Raw genomic sequence first — 18,018 nt, 5'->3', positions numbered from 1 at the left:
CCCCATGCCCTTACAGACTGGACAACTCCTCCCCTTCCTCTTCCCACTGCCAAGCTCTACCATACGTTGTATTCCTGGATACAACGGGCTTTGCCCCTAGTTGGAGGAGCCAGCCACTTATATGAATGTTTAGGGAAAATATGTACACAGTTTGGATTAACATACCTTTGCTGTGACCTATCTGAGGAGAGAGCAGACACCTCTCTCAGATATGCATCAGGTATGCAAACTCAAATCAAATGGCAACTTTCTCTGTACACTAAGCCATCATGTGGAATAACATGGGTTCCAAACAACCTCCATCTATGATGGCAGTAACACGTGTCTCTAAGTTTCAAGCCTTACAAGGGAGACATCCCAGCAGCAGAGTGACTGCAGAACCCATATTCTCCTGAAGTATCAAATCTTGATCAAGATACAGTGCTTGACCCAAATTAAGGGAGGTGAGCAAAGGCAAGATATGAGGCTATGATGCAGGCATTATTCCAATCAAAATGCAGGCATTATTCCAATTGAAAGATTCATTAAACAGAGGTAACATGAGCAGGTAACAAGGAGTGGAAGTACTGTAATGCCCTCAATACTTGTCAATACTACCAGGCTAAGGAAGCGAAAACCCAGGGGGATGGGAAATTTGGGGGGAAACAGAAAAACAAACAAAGCCTGTAAACTATTTTTTTTCTTTTGGAATGAGTGAAATGCTTCTTAAATGAAGGGTTTTCTCACTCAAGATATAGTAAGTTCTGTGTTAACTGATTTAAGATTCTTGCACTGTATATTGTGGAGAGGAAAAGTAGCATGGGATCTGCTTTCCAAATCAGTCCTAAAAATCTGCAGTGAATTTAGAATCCAAAGAGTGCAGGATGTTTATTATACTTGTATCCTACTCTCCTTCCATGGTGCTCATGTGGGTTACATCATTCTTGTCTCTCCATTTTATTCATATCAACTCTGTGAGGTTGCTTCAGCTGAGAGTGACTGTCCCAGGTCACTTAGGAAGCGTCACATCCTACTATGAAAAGTTTAAGAGCAGCCTATGACACAGGCATGGCCTGGATCCTGTCCAAAAGCATCCTTCAAGGAGCTGGCAAAGAAGAGAAGGCAGAGAGTGCTCTTGTTGGCCACCACTCCAGCTGCAAACACATCATTGCAAGGTACTGTACATACTCGCATATAAGCAGAGTTTTCCAGCACTGTTTTTAGCACTTAAAAGACCTCCTCAGCTTATACGTGGGTAATTGATTAACAGCCTGCCCCCAGCCAGCCAATCACAGCATTGCACCTGCAACCTGAGCTCTTTGCAAGTGAGCTAGTGGCCTCCAGTTAACCTTTGCCTTCTGCAGGGATCTTAAAAACTAAGATCTTTGCAAGTGAGCTAATAATGGCTTCCAGCTAACCATTGCCTTCGGCAAATATCTTGAAAGCTTACTCTGGTAGCTTGTAGGACATCAATGGTTTGACTGAGGGATTCTGATATTTTTTCCCCTTCTTTTCCTAATCACTTCTTCCAAACTATTCTTTTGGTTTCTGGGGGTGGGGTGGAGTGGGTTTTGGAGGTGCTTTGGGATTTATTGTTTTTTCAGTGTTTCTTCTTTAATCTGAGGGGCAGCATTGTTTGCCTTTTCTTCTTAGGGTTGTGTTTCTTTTAAAAGTTGATTTTTACAGTTATTTCTTTCAGTGTTTTGTTCTGGGGGGCACTGTAGCCCCCAGTTTTGTAGCTGTTGTACTTGTAGTAGGTTGCCAACTTTGGATACTATTGTTCTCCTCTGGGTTGCTGGCCTGGGGGGCATTATTTGGTTCTTCTGTCAGAGCTGTTCTCACAGAGCAGTTCTGTCAGTGCTCTCTCAGGGTGTCTGGCATCAAGAGAGGAAGGGAAGGCAATTGTAAGCTGCTTTGAGACTCCTTTGGATAGTGAAAAGTGGGGGACAAAAACCAGCAGCTATTCATCCTCTTGACTTTTCTGTCAGGGCAGATGGGAAAGCCTGTGATGATTGAGCATGGATTAAGTACTTAGGCCACCCTGTAAATTTACCAGTAGCCTGCTGTATTTCCCACCCTTGGGTTATATGAGAGTCAATAAATTTGCCCAGATTTTGTGGTAAAATTAAGCATCTCGGCTTATATGTGGGTCGGCTTATATGTGAGTATATACGGTAAGTGGGGGAAAGTGAGGCCAAGTTAGATCAAGCTCAATAAAAGATTGCTTTGGGTTTTTTTTTGAGGGAGCAGGGAATCAACTAAACTATTTGCCATTCAATCATAAAATATCTTGTTTATCTGACTCAGATCCCAAGGTGAATGAGGGTTGGAATGTGGAAGGTGACAGTTTTATTTACCACTATATACAGTATCAGACTAAAAATCCCCCAAAGCAAAATAAAGCAAAAATAGAAGCAGCTTTGGTTGAGATAAAGACTATCAGCACCTGTTCCTGTTCCTCCTCACTATGTGTGTGAGGCTTACTTCCTCCGACTACAGAGGTTCCCTTTAGCCATCATGCCTAGTAGCTACTGATGGACCCATCCACCACAAATCTAATACTTTTACAAATCATCATTGTTCATGGCCAACATTGGCAGTTAATTTCCAATTTTTTATTGAGTAAAGAAGTGTCTCCTTTTGTCTGTCCTGAAGCTATTTCCCCACTCTGTTTTATTGGGTGAGATCTAGATTAATGGGAGAGGCAGAAAAAGTTCTATCCACTTTCTCCACGCCATGCATGATTTCCCCCCACCTTACTCACCTTTTTTTCTAAACTAAAATCCTAGAATCTCCAGCATCTCCTCATTGGTGTTCCAATCTTATCTGCCTACAACACCATCACAGTGTCCTGAGAGTACAACATTACAGTTATACATTCCTTTTTTTTCCAGTACTTATCTAATGCCACAGGAACTTTTGGGATGGAACTGGGTTGAACAATGATGGAGGCAGATATTGCATTGGTACCTTCCCTGGGGCTGGCTCCTGAGTTTGCTCTGAGAAACCTGAATCCGTGGGAGTGAAATACTGGAATCCAGGTTCAGCTTCTTACGAAGATCAGAAATCACCTGTGGGACAGCAATGCACGAGTTTTTGTGGCCATGACGCACAAATACACTCAAATATTACAGATTACACATTTCAAGAGGATCATAATAAAAGATAATGGAGGAGACAAACTGATGTAAAAGGCATCAGAGAATACCACAAGATAGGCTTAGTCATATTAATCACTGAGAGAATTATATATACACACAGATAATTATGATAGTTTCTAAACTTAGAAAAAAATCTTATCTTTTCTGCCAGGAGAAGCAAATGTTCAAGAGGAAAATAGGAAGGGGGGGTTCTTTCATGGGAATATTAAACTCGGATTCTAAACCAGAGTACATAGCCCATTGCTCAAAAAAACCATCTCTGGAGCCTGACAGCTATCACCCCGTTTCGCATCTAGTGTTTCTGGGGAAGTCGGTTGAAAGGGCTGCTGCGGACCAAATAGCATTTCTGGAGGAAACTTCAGCCCATTTCAGTCAAGCTTCCGACCAGGATATGGGGTAGAGACAGCGCTAGTCGCCCTGACGGACAACCTCCGATGCCAGCTAGACGGAAGGGGGTCAGTGCCGCTCATACTATTAGACCTGTCAGCAGCGTTTGACACAGTGGATCATGAGCTCCTAGCTCACCGCCTAGCCAATGACAGAATATGGGGAACAGCCCTTAAATGGCTGATTTCCTTCATCTACGGTCGCTAAGATTGGGTATGTTATTTAACATCTTTATGCACCCTCTGGCTCAGCTGGTGCGGAGGTTTGGGCCAATATGCAGATAACACCCAGCTCTTCCTCTTGATGGATGACCACCCTGACTCTCCCCCAGAACCCTCAGACAGATGTCTGGAAGCAGTGACGAAACGGATCAAGCAGTCTCGCCTGAAGCTCAACCCTGGAAAGATAGAGGTCCTGTGCTTGGGTAGGAAGGAACCATGGGAGGAAGCGAGTCTGCCCAACCTGAACGGTGTGCAGCTCTCACCAACGCACTCCGCCAGGAACCTGGGCGTGATCCTGGATGCTTCCCTTACAATGGAAGCCCAGGTCACAAAGGTAGTGCGGCTGGCATTCTACCACCTCCATCAAGCCAAGCCACTAGCGCCTTACCTGGACCCAGAGCACCTAGCCACAGTGATCCATGTGATGTTCACCTCTAGACTGGACTTCTGCAACTCGCTCTACGCAGGCCTACCCTTATCCTTGATCCGGAAACTACAACTGGTGCAGAATGCTGCGGCCAGGATTCTCACTAAAACATCATGGAGATCCCACATCCGGCCGGTCCTTTAACAACCTGCCTGGTACCCAGTTGAATTCCCAGTTCTAGTAATCACCTGTAAGGCCATACGTGGTTTGGGCCCAGTGTATCCAAGAGACCGCCTCCCTGCCTGTACCCCCAAAAGAGTCTTGCGTTCCTCCACCTCCAACTGGCTGCGGATCCCTGGCCCCAGAAAAGCATATCAGACCTCAACAAGGGCCAGAGCCTTCTCGGTCCTGGCCTCCACCTGGTGGAACCAGCTCCCTAAGGAAATCAGAGCCCTGCCTGAACTTCCACAATTCTGCAGGTCCTGCAAAAGGCAGCTCCTCCACCAGGTATTCGCTTGAGGCCGACTGACTCAGAACATCTGCTCAGCCCCCCCTCAGCCCCCCTTCCATGACTGAACAATTTGATCTCCCCAGCGTTGTTGTTATTCATGTTGTGTTGTAATTTTTACTGATAGTTTGTGATGCTCTATTGAAAATTGTATTATGTTATAGATTGTTATAATGTTCCATGTAAATTTATGCAGTGTTCCATGTAAACCGCCAAGAGCCATAAAGAATGGGCAGTATAAAAAATCCAAATAAATAAATAAGCAAACAAACAAACAAACAAACGAATTGCTGATATTATTTTGAATGCAGGAATCCCAGTTAGTTCAGGAGCAGTTCACAATCCTCCTACTGTCATACTTCTTTCCCATAAAGAGAGTTTCCTTTTCAATACCCTCCTCTTAATATTCCAAGGCAGAATGAATGATGGTCATGGCCGTGAGCAGATGTTTCTTCTCAAGGTTTTAATCATGGCAGAAAACCAAGTGGCAAAAGAGAAAACAGATTGGAATGTACCTCTACTGCATCAGTGGCCTTGATGGAATGCAAAATAAATCTGACTACTACTGGCAAGTCTTCCACTCTAATAGCAGCCACTGTGACCATGACTGACCGACGTACCTAGGAAAAGAACAGCAGTGTTTTCACTTGCATTTATTTATTTGCATTTAGAACCACAGAAACTGAGTTGGAAGGGACCTCCAAGGTCATCTTGCCAACCCCATGAATAGTGCAGGAAACTTCTTGGTTGCCCTACCTACAAAGACTACAAGTGGACTGTATCTGAAAAGGTACATATATGAAGACAATCTAGCTAAAAACCAATGACCCATATATAGTCATGCAGTTGTGAAGAATTATGGGAGCTCGAATTTTCTTAAGAGGGAATGATGAGTTCTGCCAATTCCCCTACAGATCACTATTTTGCACCATGCTATTCCTGAGGGTCTAATGACACCGCCCTCAGAGGTTCAGTGGATTAGTTATCTGTGGAGGAGGTGCATATGCAGAGATCTCAAGCCCCACCTAAGAAAATCCATGCTCTTAAACTTTTGGAACTCCATAATTAGATACAAACTACTGCATGCTAAAATCCCAAAGCTCTTATCTAAAAACCTTCCAACATTTGCAAAAGTACTCATGGATCAACTCGGGAAAGCAAAAGATTTCCAAGCAAAAGATTGGAAATCTTCCAAGCAAAAGATTTCAACGCTGTGGGAGAATGACCAAGATTATTCCATTAAGGTAAGGTAAAGGTATCCCCTGTGCAAGCACCGAGTCATGTCTGACCCTTGGGGTGACGCCCTCTAGCGTTTTCTTGGCATACTCAATACGGGGTGGTTTGCCAGTGCCTTCCCCAGTCATTACAATTTACCCCCCAGCAAGCTGGGTACTCATTTTACCGACCTCGGAAGGATGGAAGGCTGAGTCAACCTTGAGCCGGCTGCTGGGATTGAACTCCCAGCCTCATGGGCAAAGCTGTCAGACAGCTGCCTTACCACTCTGTGCCACAAGAGGCTCATATTATTCCATTAGCGCAATCTAAAACAATCAAGTCTGAAGATAACCCAAAGATATTCTACTTCTAGCGAAATAAATTCCTCCAGTTTTTCTTGCCTTCTTGTGCATGATTTGAATGATTTGATTGCTTATGCATAATTCTGTGCAACTTATTTTGCACCAAGACTTTATGCAGAGCTTATAATTTCCTTGTGAGCCCATCTATTCATCACAGGACTCCCTACCTCAGCAAGAAGCTCCAGATCAAGATTCAAACTGGAAAGAGCATCCAGAATTGGAACAGTTAGCTCAGTTTTCTCCTTTAGCAATGAACTAAAACACAGAACAAATAAAGAAGCTTTAAGATTCTAGTGACATTCTAAAACTCTTAATTCCTGAAAACTTTTCTGCAAATGCTACAAAACAAAGTTTACTTTATTTGTACTCTGCATTTCTTCCCAATGGGACCCAAAAAGTTTACATTGTTCTTACCCATTTTATCCTCACAACAACCCTGTGAAACAGGTTAAGGTGTAAGATTTACGTTCACTCAGCAAGCAACATTGGCAGAATGGGGATTGGAAGCTGGGTCTACAAGACACTAGTTGTATCCCAAAAGAATTAGAGGTTGTCAGTTGCTACTGGAAGTAATAGTAACAAAACTTACAAGCAACATCTCTAAAGGCAAGCAGCTCACTTATATTATTTCATCAATGCCCAATGCAAAATGAGGCATACACAATGGAAGATGGCCACTCAAAACACAGATGGCAACAAAATTCAAAAGAATTATCAAATGAGAATAGATCCCATTTCAAAGTTATATATATATATATTTTAAGCAGAGCCACCTTCAATATTACAGTCCTTACACAGACATTGCTGAGAAGAACTTGCATGAGACCTAAGCACCCCAGACAACAGCTATACAAGCAGGCACCCCAGCTAGACAAGCCAGGCATTTTTTGTTAGGCTCATTAGTTATCATCTATGAACATGGAGCTCTACAGAGACCAAAGTGACAGGTCTTTTAAATTTGGAATCAATTCAGCTTATTTAATTGCTGAATTCAATTGCTATCTACCATTATGATTTCTGTAAGACGCCTTGCATATAACAGGACAAAAAACAAATAAAAATACTTCAATACATTTTTAAAAATTGAGGAGAAAGGGATGAATTAGAATATTGCACAAGGACATCTCATGGGTTTTTAAGTAAACTGCAGACTCAGAGCTCATGTTCTTGACTGCTAGGCTATTTTGCCTTACAGACAGTTCCCCCATTCAAATTCATGATTAGCCCAAGGCTAAAATATTACGCTTTTGAGCTTGACCAGCAAACATCAACAGCATGCCTATGCTATGAAACCAGTGACAAAAATAAAAATCAATCAGAAGATTCCATAGTCACAATAGAGGGTATTATTTTTCTTGTACACCAGAAAAGGAAAAAAAAATGTGAATCTTTCCAAACCACAGTTCTTCAGACTCTTAGGAATATGACAGCCATCTGTTGACTGCTAAGGAACAACATGCTTAAATTCAAAGACAGAAACAGTTATTTTAAACAAAAGCAGCTGTCCTTACTATCTGTAAACCGCTCCGCGGGAGCGGTAAGAATAAAAGAGTAAGGGGTAGGTGGGAGGAGAAAGGAGCGGGGCGAGTCTGGGATAAAAATTTGTGGCCCCTCTACTGCGTCACAGATGTGGCGGGCCTGCTCCGAGCCCTACATCGAAGCCGGGGACTGGAGGGGGGGGCTGGGCAAGGGAGCAGGCCGCTGCTTCCAGGGGGGGGGAGTGCCGGGGATAGCTTCCCCACAGTCCCAGAGCACACCCGGCCCCTCCCTAGCCCGCTAGGTGTGCTCAGTGGCGAGGGGGGAGGCCTTTTCACGCCCATTCACTTCTCCTGCTTCAGAGGCTCCAGCCTGAGGTGCACAGCGACAGAGAGCATATGGCCTGACGAGGATGGCCTGTCAGACCCAGGAGACTTCGCCGCGACAGGGGGGGGGGGGAATACTGTCCTGGAAAGCCACGCCCAGCCCCTGCTGTCCGACTTCCCAGACAGGCAGGGCTGCCAAAATCCCCCCCCCTTCAAGGCAGAGATGTGTGCCCAGAGATCCACAGCATGACACACTCACCCTGCTTCAGAGGGACAAGGCTGAGCTGCACACAGAAAGTGAGAAAGCAGGAGATACTTACACCAACTGCAGAACTCGCTGGGCTTTAAGACCCAGGGGACACTTACTGGTGGGGGCAGGAGAAAGAGAGGGCTGCTGGGAGAGGGATTTTCACCCAGCTACAGAGGCACAGCTGAGAGAGAAAGACACAAACCTCACACAGGACAAGACAGGTACACAGACAGACCACCAGACATGGGAGGAGAAATTTGCTTACACTTTGCTCAGAGACAAGCAGCCTACGGAGAGGGCAAGTCATGCAGGGAAGAGAGCCTTGGAGATGGCAAGCCACGCCTTCTCATGCCACTAGGGACTGCCTGCAGGGACTACCCTCCCTCCCACACACGCCAACCCTCACCCCTGCTCGGAGAAAACACGCCGCCTCCTCTCCAACTCTCCCTGCCCCTGCTTGGGTCACTGGGGGGGGGGGGGGGCGGGCATTGCTCTCTCTCTCTTCATTTCTCTCTTTCCATGTCATTCTCTCCCTGCCTTTCTCCTCCTCTCTTTCTCCCCATATTTCACTCTCTCTCCTTCTGTCTTTCTCCTTTTCCCTTCCATTCTTGCTTACTTTCCATCTATCTACTTTCCTTTCTCTCACTCTCATTTCTCCGACCTCCCCCCATGCTAGCGCGCGTTGTATTTCAGACTACAACGGGCTATTAATCTAGTATAATATAAATAAATACAAAACTGATTTTTGTATTAATTGTACCACTAGCTGCGGGAGAGGGTAGCTTTGGCTAGCACAGACTTTATTGAATGGGTAAGCGTTAATTTATTTTTAAATATTTTTAAAATGTCTTAAACATTTCTTGGGTGATATGACCATATATGGTCATGTTGACCCACCCGCCCCTCCCAAAATGGCCAATGATGTGCCTGGATAGCGAGGGGAGGGGCCCTAGGTGGGGATGTACATAGCTATGCTTCCCAACCATATTCTGCACAATTGTGCCATTTCTGGGGTTTCTCGAAGCCTGAAGAATTTCCAGGAGTTTCTCAATGGTGAAAAAGTTGAGAAAGGCTGGGCTAGGGCATCATAACCAATAAAGACAAAATCATAAGGAGACAGGAATACAGAAAACATCAGGGTAAACCTCACCTTAACTCTCTGGCAACTTCACCATGCTGGGAATCATCCAAGATTTCTGGCAAGCTTGTGATAAGGTCATGTTGGATTGACAGAGGGGAAACACATATAACCTGCATGATTGTCAACACAAGTTCCTGTAGATGACAGATACATTAGAACACTGGGAGATGAACAAATGTCCATACTAACAGTTTAACTGTAATGTTCATAGAGAAGTCAAAAGACTGCACAATAGTACATGGAATGTAAGCCAATGATTTATTTATTGTAAGTATACTGCATTGGATCTAACTCTCCTACACAGTCAGGCACAAAAGGAGAGGAAACTGTGATTTCTCTCATCCAGTTGCATCTCTCCCAACTGCATGACATTCCTGAGAGTTCCTCAATATACTGGGGCAGCTGGTAGTTGGGAGAACTGTTCTGAGAGTGGACCTCTGGAATTCAGGGAAGGCTAGATGAGGAAGAAAGACTCCATGGCTGCTTCCACAGGCTACATGCAGGGACCCTGGCTGAAGCATGTAACAGCAGGACAGGTGTCCTCACAGCAAAGCCAAATCCTTTATTTTTATTTTATTTATTTATTTTATTTATTATATTTATATACCGCCCTCCCTGGGGGCTCAGGGTGGTTTACATAATAACATAAGAACAATACATGGAATAGTCTATAAAACATTTGCAATAATATCTGATAATTGTAAACATAATAACAGTATAGTAGTGTAACCAATAAACAAAACAATGCAACAATACAAACAGGTCCAGATTATATAGGTGGTGTTCTGAGGGGGGGAGCGGGGGGGAGCAGGGGCCCTTTGGTCGCTGTTGGTTATGTCTGGTCTCAACCAAATGCCTAGCGGAAGAGCTCCTCCTTGCAGGCCCTGCGGAACTGTTTAAGCTCCGTCAGGGCCCTCGTTCCACCAGGTGGGGGCCAGAACAGAGAATGCTCTGGCCCTGGTGGAGACCAGGCGAACTTCTTTAGGGCCCTTAGCTGGTTGGTAGCTGTGGAGCGCAGGGCTCTTTTGGGGGCGTAGGCAGGGAGGCGATCCCTCAGGCACACTGGGCCCTGACCGCATATGGCCTTGAAGGTAATTACCAGAACCTTTAGTCTGATCCGGAATTCAACTGGCAACCATTGCAGTTGATGGAGAATGGGCCGGATGTGGGACCTCCACGGTGTTGCAGTGAGGATCCTGGCCACTGCATTTTGAACCAGCTGTAGTTTCCGGGTCAAGACTAAGGGCAGGCCTGCGTAGAGCGAGTTACAAAAGTCCAGTCTGGAGGTGACCATCGCATGGATCACTGTGGCTAGGTGTTCCAGGGCCAGGTAGGGCCCTAGTAGCTTGGCTTGGCGGAGGTGGTAGAATGCCAGCCACGCTACCTTTGTGATCTGGGCTTCCACTGTGAGGGAAGCGTCCAGAATCACGTCTAGATTCCTGACAGAGAGAGCCGTAGAGAGCTGCACACCATCCAGGGCAGGCAGACACGCTTCCTCACATGGGCCCTTCCTACCCAGCCACACGATCTCCGTCTTTGAAGGATTGAGCTTCAGACGACTCTGCTTGAGCCATTCCATCACTGCTTCTAGGCAGCTGGCTAATGCTTCTGGGGGAGAGCCAGGGCGACCATCCATCAGGAGGAAGAGCTGGGTGTCATCTGTGTACTGATGACAACCCAGTCCAAACTTCTGTACCAGTTGTGCAAGAGGGCACATGAAGATGTTGAATAGGATAGAAGACCGCCCCTTGCGGGACTCCACAAGTAAGTTGTCGGCGGTCTGATGTTCTTTCTCCTATTGCTACCCTCTGTCCACGATCCCGGAGGAAGGAGATCAGCCATTGAAGGGCTGTCCCTCGTATTCCGGCATCGATGAGGCGGCGAGCTAGAAGCTCATGATCGACTTTGTCGAACGCTGCTGAGAGGTCTAGTAACATCAGCAGTGCCGACCCACCTCGGTCCAACTGGCGACGGAGGTCGTCCGTCAGGGCAACTAGCACTGTCTCTACCCCATGGCCAGGCCGGAAACCTGACTGGGATGGGTCTAGGACCGAAGCTTCTTCCAGGTATTCCGTCAGTTGGTTTGTGACTGACCTTTCTAATATCTACCCCAGAACCACTAAATGCGAGACGGGTCAATAATTATTAGGCTCTCGTGGATCTAAAGATGTTTTTTTTTTCAGGAGTGGGCTTACCACAGCGTCTTTCAATCCCTCCGGGAATTCTCCCGTTGTGAGAGAGAGTTTTCCTGACAGGATAAATTTGTTTGCATGGATTAGGAGACTACAAGTGCATTCTATTTTATTTTATGGACAAGATTAAGTATTACATGCAATGCCAAACATAAAAGTGTTGCAGGTGACATAATATAAATGTGTTGTCACCACTTATTACATGTTGCAGTAACTAGCAGATATCTAGCATATTGCCTCATGTTTGCTAAATGTCAATAGCAGGAGGCAGAGAAACAGTATACAGACAGTAAAATCAGAGTCCAGTAGCAACTTTAAGACCAGCAAAGATTTATTCAAGGTATGAGGCTTTCGGGGACAAGCACCCTTCATCAGACTACGATCTTCTTACATGACAGGGAATATATAGCAAAAATCAGTTCTGTTACATCAGTAGACTGTGTCACAACCAAATACAGTCAACAATAATCCTTTGTCAAAACAGCTAATCAATCCCCTAGAATCCAGTGTACTTTACAAAGAGAAACCAAAATGCTGCTATTAGAGATCAAAGGCTATCACCTCCCCATACAACTGTGAGACATTCCTCCCAGGGAATTGCTGGTCACTTCCCAAGGCCAGGGAGTCAAACTCAAAATTCCATTACAATGCCATATCTTACAGTCATATTATCTTTAAACCGCTCCTGCGGAGCGGTATAAAGAAAAGGCTAAGGAGTAAATGGGAGGAGAAAGGGCAGGCCGAATCCGTGATAAAAACTCGGAGTGGCCAATCAGGAGCCGCAAAGCAGCTCCTGATTGGCCCCTCCAAGTGTCACTTGAGGGCCAAACGGCCAATTGGGAGCCGCGCTTTGGCTGCTTGGCCCGTCCTTGGCTGGCCCGGCCGGGGAGTCACCGCACCAAGGGAAGAGGCTTCCCCGCAGGTGAGTCCGCAGGCCAGGGTCCCTTTGCGCTGGGGAAAGGAGCAGGGATGCCGCGTCGAAGACACGGCGGCCCTGTTCCTTTCCCACCAGCCACGCAGCCCATGGCTGTACCATTGATCTGAAGGAACAAGTCATCACCAAATCTGAAGTGGTTATTGGTGAGAACAAATTGGCACAGTTTGGTGGCTGGGTCAGCTATGGTGTTGTTAGAAATTGTATTCCTAATGGCTTGTAATCCATCTTTGTGTGGGATGTTGGTATATAGGGACTCAACATCCATGGTGGCTAAAATGGTGTTCTCTGGAAAGTTGTTCAAAGATTGTATTTTCCTCAGGAAGTCTGTGGTGTCTCGAACATAACTAGGAGCCTTTATGGCATAGGGCCTTAGAACCATCTAGCCAGATACCCCCATGGTGATAGTGTTTATGCCTGAGACAATTGGGCATCCTGGGTTGCCAGGTTTGTTGATCTTGGGTAGAAGATAAAAGGTACCTGGACGTGGTTCCTTTGGTATGTCTGAAAGGATTTCTTCCTGAATGCAAGGGGGTAATTCCTTGATAATCTTGTGTAGTTCTTTTCTGTATTCCTGTGTGGGGTCTGCATCCAGTTGTTTGTAAAAGGTGGTATTGGAGAGCTGTCTTTGAGCCTGCTGGATGTAGTGTGATCTATTCATGATGACAACAGCTCCTCCTTTGTCAGCTTCCTTAATTACTATGTCCGGATTGTTCCTAAGGCTCTCTATGGCCTTCCTTTCAGTATAGCTGATATTCTGCTGTGTGTGATGTTGTTTGTTGATCACATCCGTTTGGACCCTGCGCTGGAAGCAATCTATGTAGAGGTCCAGTGTGGAGTCTCTTTTCTTGTAGCGTTGTTTTGTTAGGGATAGTACTTGTTCTCCAGTGGCTTCTGTGATGGAATGGTGTGTAGATGCTGTCTGTTCTTGCTTGTTCTGTTCACGTGTGTTTTGAAAAAATTCCTTTAGGCGTAGACATCGGAAGAATGCCTCCAGGTCGCCACAAAACTGAACCATCTCTGTGGATTTGCTGGGTCAGAATGACTCCTCAATATGCGAACATCTTCATGGCAGACCTGGAGCAACGCTTCCTGAATACTCACCCACTCACACCTCTCCTATACCTGCGATTCATTGATGACGTTTTTATTGTCTGGACACATGGTAAAGCAGCCCTGGATACTTTCCACCAGGCATACAATGACTTTCACCCCACTATCAACCTGACAATGAACCAATCTATGCAAGAAATACATGTAAGAATAGAAAATGGATGCCTAGAGACTACCTTATACCGGAAGCCTACTGACTGGCAAATGTACCTGCATGCCTCTAGCTACCATCCTGAACATACCAAACAGTCCATTGTATACAGCCAGGCCCTACATTATAACCGCATCTGCTCCAATCCCACAGACAGAGATTCCCAGCTAAATGATCTACAACAAACCTTTTTGGAACTAAAATACCCAGCCAGGGAGGTCAAAGAACAGATTAACAGGGGGTGTGGCTAAAGATGTCGTTCTGAGAGGGTGGCAGGGCATTTGCTCTGCTATCTCTGAAGCCTGACAGGGGTCAATTGCGCAAGCAATTGGCAGAAAAGAGGAGGGGTACGCAAACCCCACCTCACCTTTCTACCCAGGAAGTTCTTGGGGCCGTCTCCAATCCTTTAGGGAGTATATCTCCCTGGATTATAGGCTGTCAGCATTCCAGGTCCCGAGGACAACTGCCATTTACTATCTCGGACTTTCTTTTCTCTCTTTAATCTTAAAGTATCTGCTTCAACCCTACATGACGATTTACTGCAAATGAACGTTGTGAACTGAGGGGAGGACATCGGCTGAGTTCCAAAACATCATTTACTGCAAGTATCTCTCGTTTTTTTTCCTCTGTCTCTCTTCCTGCATCAAAGCCCTTTGTTTCCCCCCTCCTCTTACTCTGCTCTGCCCAAAGCCACCTCGTTATGAGGCAGGCTAATTCTCCTAACTAAGCAGAAGAAGGACTCAAATCAACTCAAATTAATTGGCAAAAGCTCTTACTGTAATTGTTTTGGTTTTCGGAGATAAGAGATAAGAGATAAGAGCTGTGAATGGGAAGATCTCACGAGAACTCTGTTCCAGCACGAGAATATTTGCCTTAACTGACTTCAATACGTCACATGCCAGAGGATAAAACAGAGGACCTCTACTGGCCACTTGTAAAATTGTTAGAGGCTGGCTGTTTTTTTTTTAAGTCAAAAACATTTCTATGTTAAAAAGATTGGCTCATCTAACAGAGAAACAAACCCAAGATTTCAAAGTATTTACAGAAGGATTGGTCAAAAATATCTTCAAGGAGATCCAAGATGGCAAGGAAGAAGTCTCCAACAGGAATGATGGATTAATAACAGTGGCTGATGACAGCTTTAAACAAGGTGGAAAACCAACAGTAGAAGAGAAATCTGAAATTCATATCTTCAAGGAGATCCAAGATGCCAAGGAAGAAGTCTTTAACAGGAATGATGGATCAATAACAGTGGCTGATGACAGCTCTAAACAAGGTGGAAAACCAACAGTAGAAGAGAAATCTGAAATTCTGGAGACGGAAAAGGGGATGCCGGAGTTCTGCAGCCCAGATAAGGACACCCTTTTAAAAAAGACATACAGCCATCTCAAAGCAACAGTGTACAAAAATCAATCAAAAGAAATATGGATCCGTAGTGAAAGTAACCAATTTAAAGGAGCTCTTTGGGAAAAAAATTGTATTGATACTGGAGTCCAGGAGGTGCAACGGCCTCAAGATTTATCGATGCATATTCTGCGGGAAAGAGTACAACTACAATTTCTACGCCAAAGGCCAATGGGACAGAATATAAGTCTACGGGAACGACAAGATGTAGCAAGCCTCGAGATGAGACCCCCTTAAGAAGACCGAAAGCTCATATTGTTTTATGTTTAATGTTATACTGTATTCTATATTTCGATTTTTATGAAAAAGGGGAAGCAGTGGCTCTTTCTCTCTTGTTTCTTTTCCTTTGTAGGCATATAGGTAATATAATCATTAGTGTTGGAAATATAAAATGGGGTTCTCCCCCCTTATTTTTTCTTTTTTCTATTAGTGTATTGTTCTAGGGCCAAAGCCCACACTGACCTGTAGAAAACGTTTAATGTTAAGCTTTCAACTTAAATCTGAAAATATACCTGTCAGGATGGCTCTTAGAATGGGTCAAGTATAAATTGTTTTGTAGATGTATTAAGGATAAGGAGAAGCTATAGAAGACTGAAAGCTTATATTGTTCTATGTTTAATGTTAAGCATTTAATCTAAACCTGGAAACTTTACTATTCTCTGTATTAACAACATATACTGTATCCTACATTGCTATTTTTATGAAAAAGGGGAAGCAGTGTTTTTTTTTCTCTCTTGTTTCTTTTCCTTTGTAGGCATATAGGTAATATAATTGTTAGTGTTGGAAATATAAAATGGGGTTTTCCCCCCTTATTTTTTCTTTATTGGTGTATTGTTATAGGGCCAAAGCTCACACTGATCTGTAGAAAATGCAAAGCTCTCAATTTATACCTGTCAGGATGGCTCTTAGAATGGGTCAAGTATAAATTGTTTTGTAGATGTATCTGTATTAAGGATAAGAAGTTATGATTTTTTTTCTTTGTACATCTTTAAGGCAAAGCCCTACTTTCCTTTCCCCTCATTAGGGTATTGATACAGGGCCAAAACTCATACTGTTCTACAAGAAATGTTTAATGTTAAGCATCTTACTTAAACCTAGAAATATCTGCCAGGATAGCTCTTAGATTGTATCAAGCTGTTAATGTGAGGTCTACGATCTCTCAAGTAAGTTGATTAATAACAACTTTTCTTTTGTATATCTAAATAGGCCTTTTTTAATGTAGTGGAAATGTGGATGGCTCTTAGACTCAGTTTTGGGCAAAAGTTTATATCACTGTGTAGTTAATGTGGGGTCGTATATTTTCAAACGATTATTATATTTTATTTACTGTTTTTTGTATTAATAACTCGTATTGCATCCTATATTTCTATCTTTATGAAAATAAAAAAACTTGTATATAAAAAAAGAACAGATTAACAAAGCCAGAAGGATATCAAGAGAAAACCTGTTAGAAGACAGACCCAAAAGAGAAAACAACAGAACACCACTAGTGGTTACATACAGCTCTCAGCTCAAAACAGTACAATGCATCATCGGTGATTTACAACCCCTACTGGATAGTGACAGTTCTCTTTCCCAAGCACTGGGGGGGTAAACCCTTTCTTTCGCACAGACAGCCCCCCAATCTCAAACAACTCCTCACCCACAACAATGCAGCATCTAATGTGAACATGGACACTGGTACTAGAGCTTGCAACAAACCCAGATGCCAACTTTGCTGCCACATACACTCCAATGGCACAATTACTGGACCCAACAACGTCACCTATACCATCAAAGGCTTATACACCTGCTCATCTTCAAACTTGATATATGCCATCAAGTGCCAACAATGTCCCTCTGTTCTCTACATAGGGCAAATGGGTCAAACCCTCCGCCAAAGAATTAATGGAAACAAGTCTGACATCAAAATCCACAAGACTGAACAACCTGTAGGGGAACACTTCAACCTTCCAGGACATTCTATAAGGTAGCGATCCCCAACCTGTGGGCCGCGGACCACATATGGTCGTTCGACTAATTGGAGGTGGGCCCCGAAGGACGCCTCCCCCCCCCGGCCCTTTACTTCATCCCCCCCAGCCCTTTACCACACACTTCATTGTTGTGGAGTGTCTGTATCTTATTTTGAAGGGATGTTTAAACATTACCATAGCGATCAGAGAGCGCTAGGGGAGTGGTTGAGAGTAGAGGAGTACACTACCCCCCCCACCGGGCCTCAGTAAAAGGCGTTGAGTGGTCCCCGGTGAGTGTTCCCCGGCGTTGAGTGGTTCCCGGTGATAAAAAGGTTGGGAACCACTGCTATAAGGGACCTAAAAGTAGCTGTTGTATTACAAAGAAACTTCAAGAACAGGCTAGAAAGGGAGATTGCAGAAATGCAAGTCATTACAACACTCAATACTTTGACAAACCCTGGACTCAACAAGGACAAAGGTTTTTTATCTCACTATGCATACTAACCTTATGTAACTTGTGTATCCACATTGCTCACAATTTATTTTAACTGGGATTATGTGACTGTTATTACAAAACTCAATACTATGACATACCCAGGACTCAATAGAGACAAAGGCTTTTTATCTCACTATTCATGCTAACCTTGTTCAACTAGTGTATCCATATTCCTCACTATGTATTTTATTTGAGACTAGTAATTAAGCCCACTGTAAAAAAAATACAGCAGGTGCTAGCTATTCCCAACCGCCCTGGCCGGGCAGCTGGAAAGGGCTGGGCCCCCCTGAACTGGCCCCCCCAGGCTGAAGCCATTACCAGGCAGCCCGGGCGCCTGGGAAGGGGTGTCCTCCAACCTCCCCAGGCTAAAGCCTTCCCAGGCG

General features: G+C 44.5%; 1 protein-coding gene across 6 annotated transcripts in view; it reads right to left on the bottom strand.

Annotated features, from left to right (window-relative positions):
- Nucleotides 1–18,018, bottom strand: part of FANCD2 (FA complementation group D2) — a 114,710-nt gene that overhangs the window by 75,177 nt on the left and 21,515 nt on the right. For all 6 annotated transcript variants that reach the window (XM_077326059.1, XM_077326061.1, XM_077326062.1 and 3 more), the window contains 4 exons: nucleotides 9,403–9,527; nucleotides 6,368–6,455; nucleotides 5,139–5,243; nucleotides 2,950–3,050 (listed from right to left, as the gene is read on the bottom strand). In XM_077326059.1, coding sequence (XP_077182174.1) covers nucleotides 2,950–3,050; nucleotides 5,139–5,243; nucleotides 6,368–6,455; nucleotides 9,403–9,527 — 419 coding nt within the window. The remainder of the gene's footprint in view (nucleotides 1–2,949; nucleotides 3,051–5,138; nucleotides 5,244–6,367; nucleotides 6,456–9,402; nucleotides 9,528–18,018) is intronic.

This window comes from Paroedura picta, chromosome 3, assembly GCF_049243985.1.
Source record: "Paroedura picta isolate Pp20150507F chromosome 3, Ppicta_v3.0, whole genome shotgun sequence".
NCBI classification, from domain to species: Eukaryota; Metazoa; Chordata; class Lepidosauria; order Squamata; family Gekkonidae; genus Paroedura; species Paroedura picta.
This window is presented reverse-complemented; position numbering and strand designations above follow the sequence as displayed.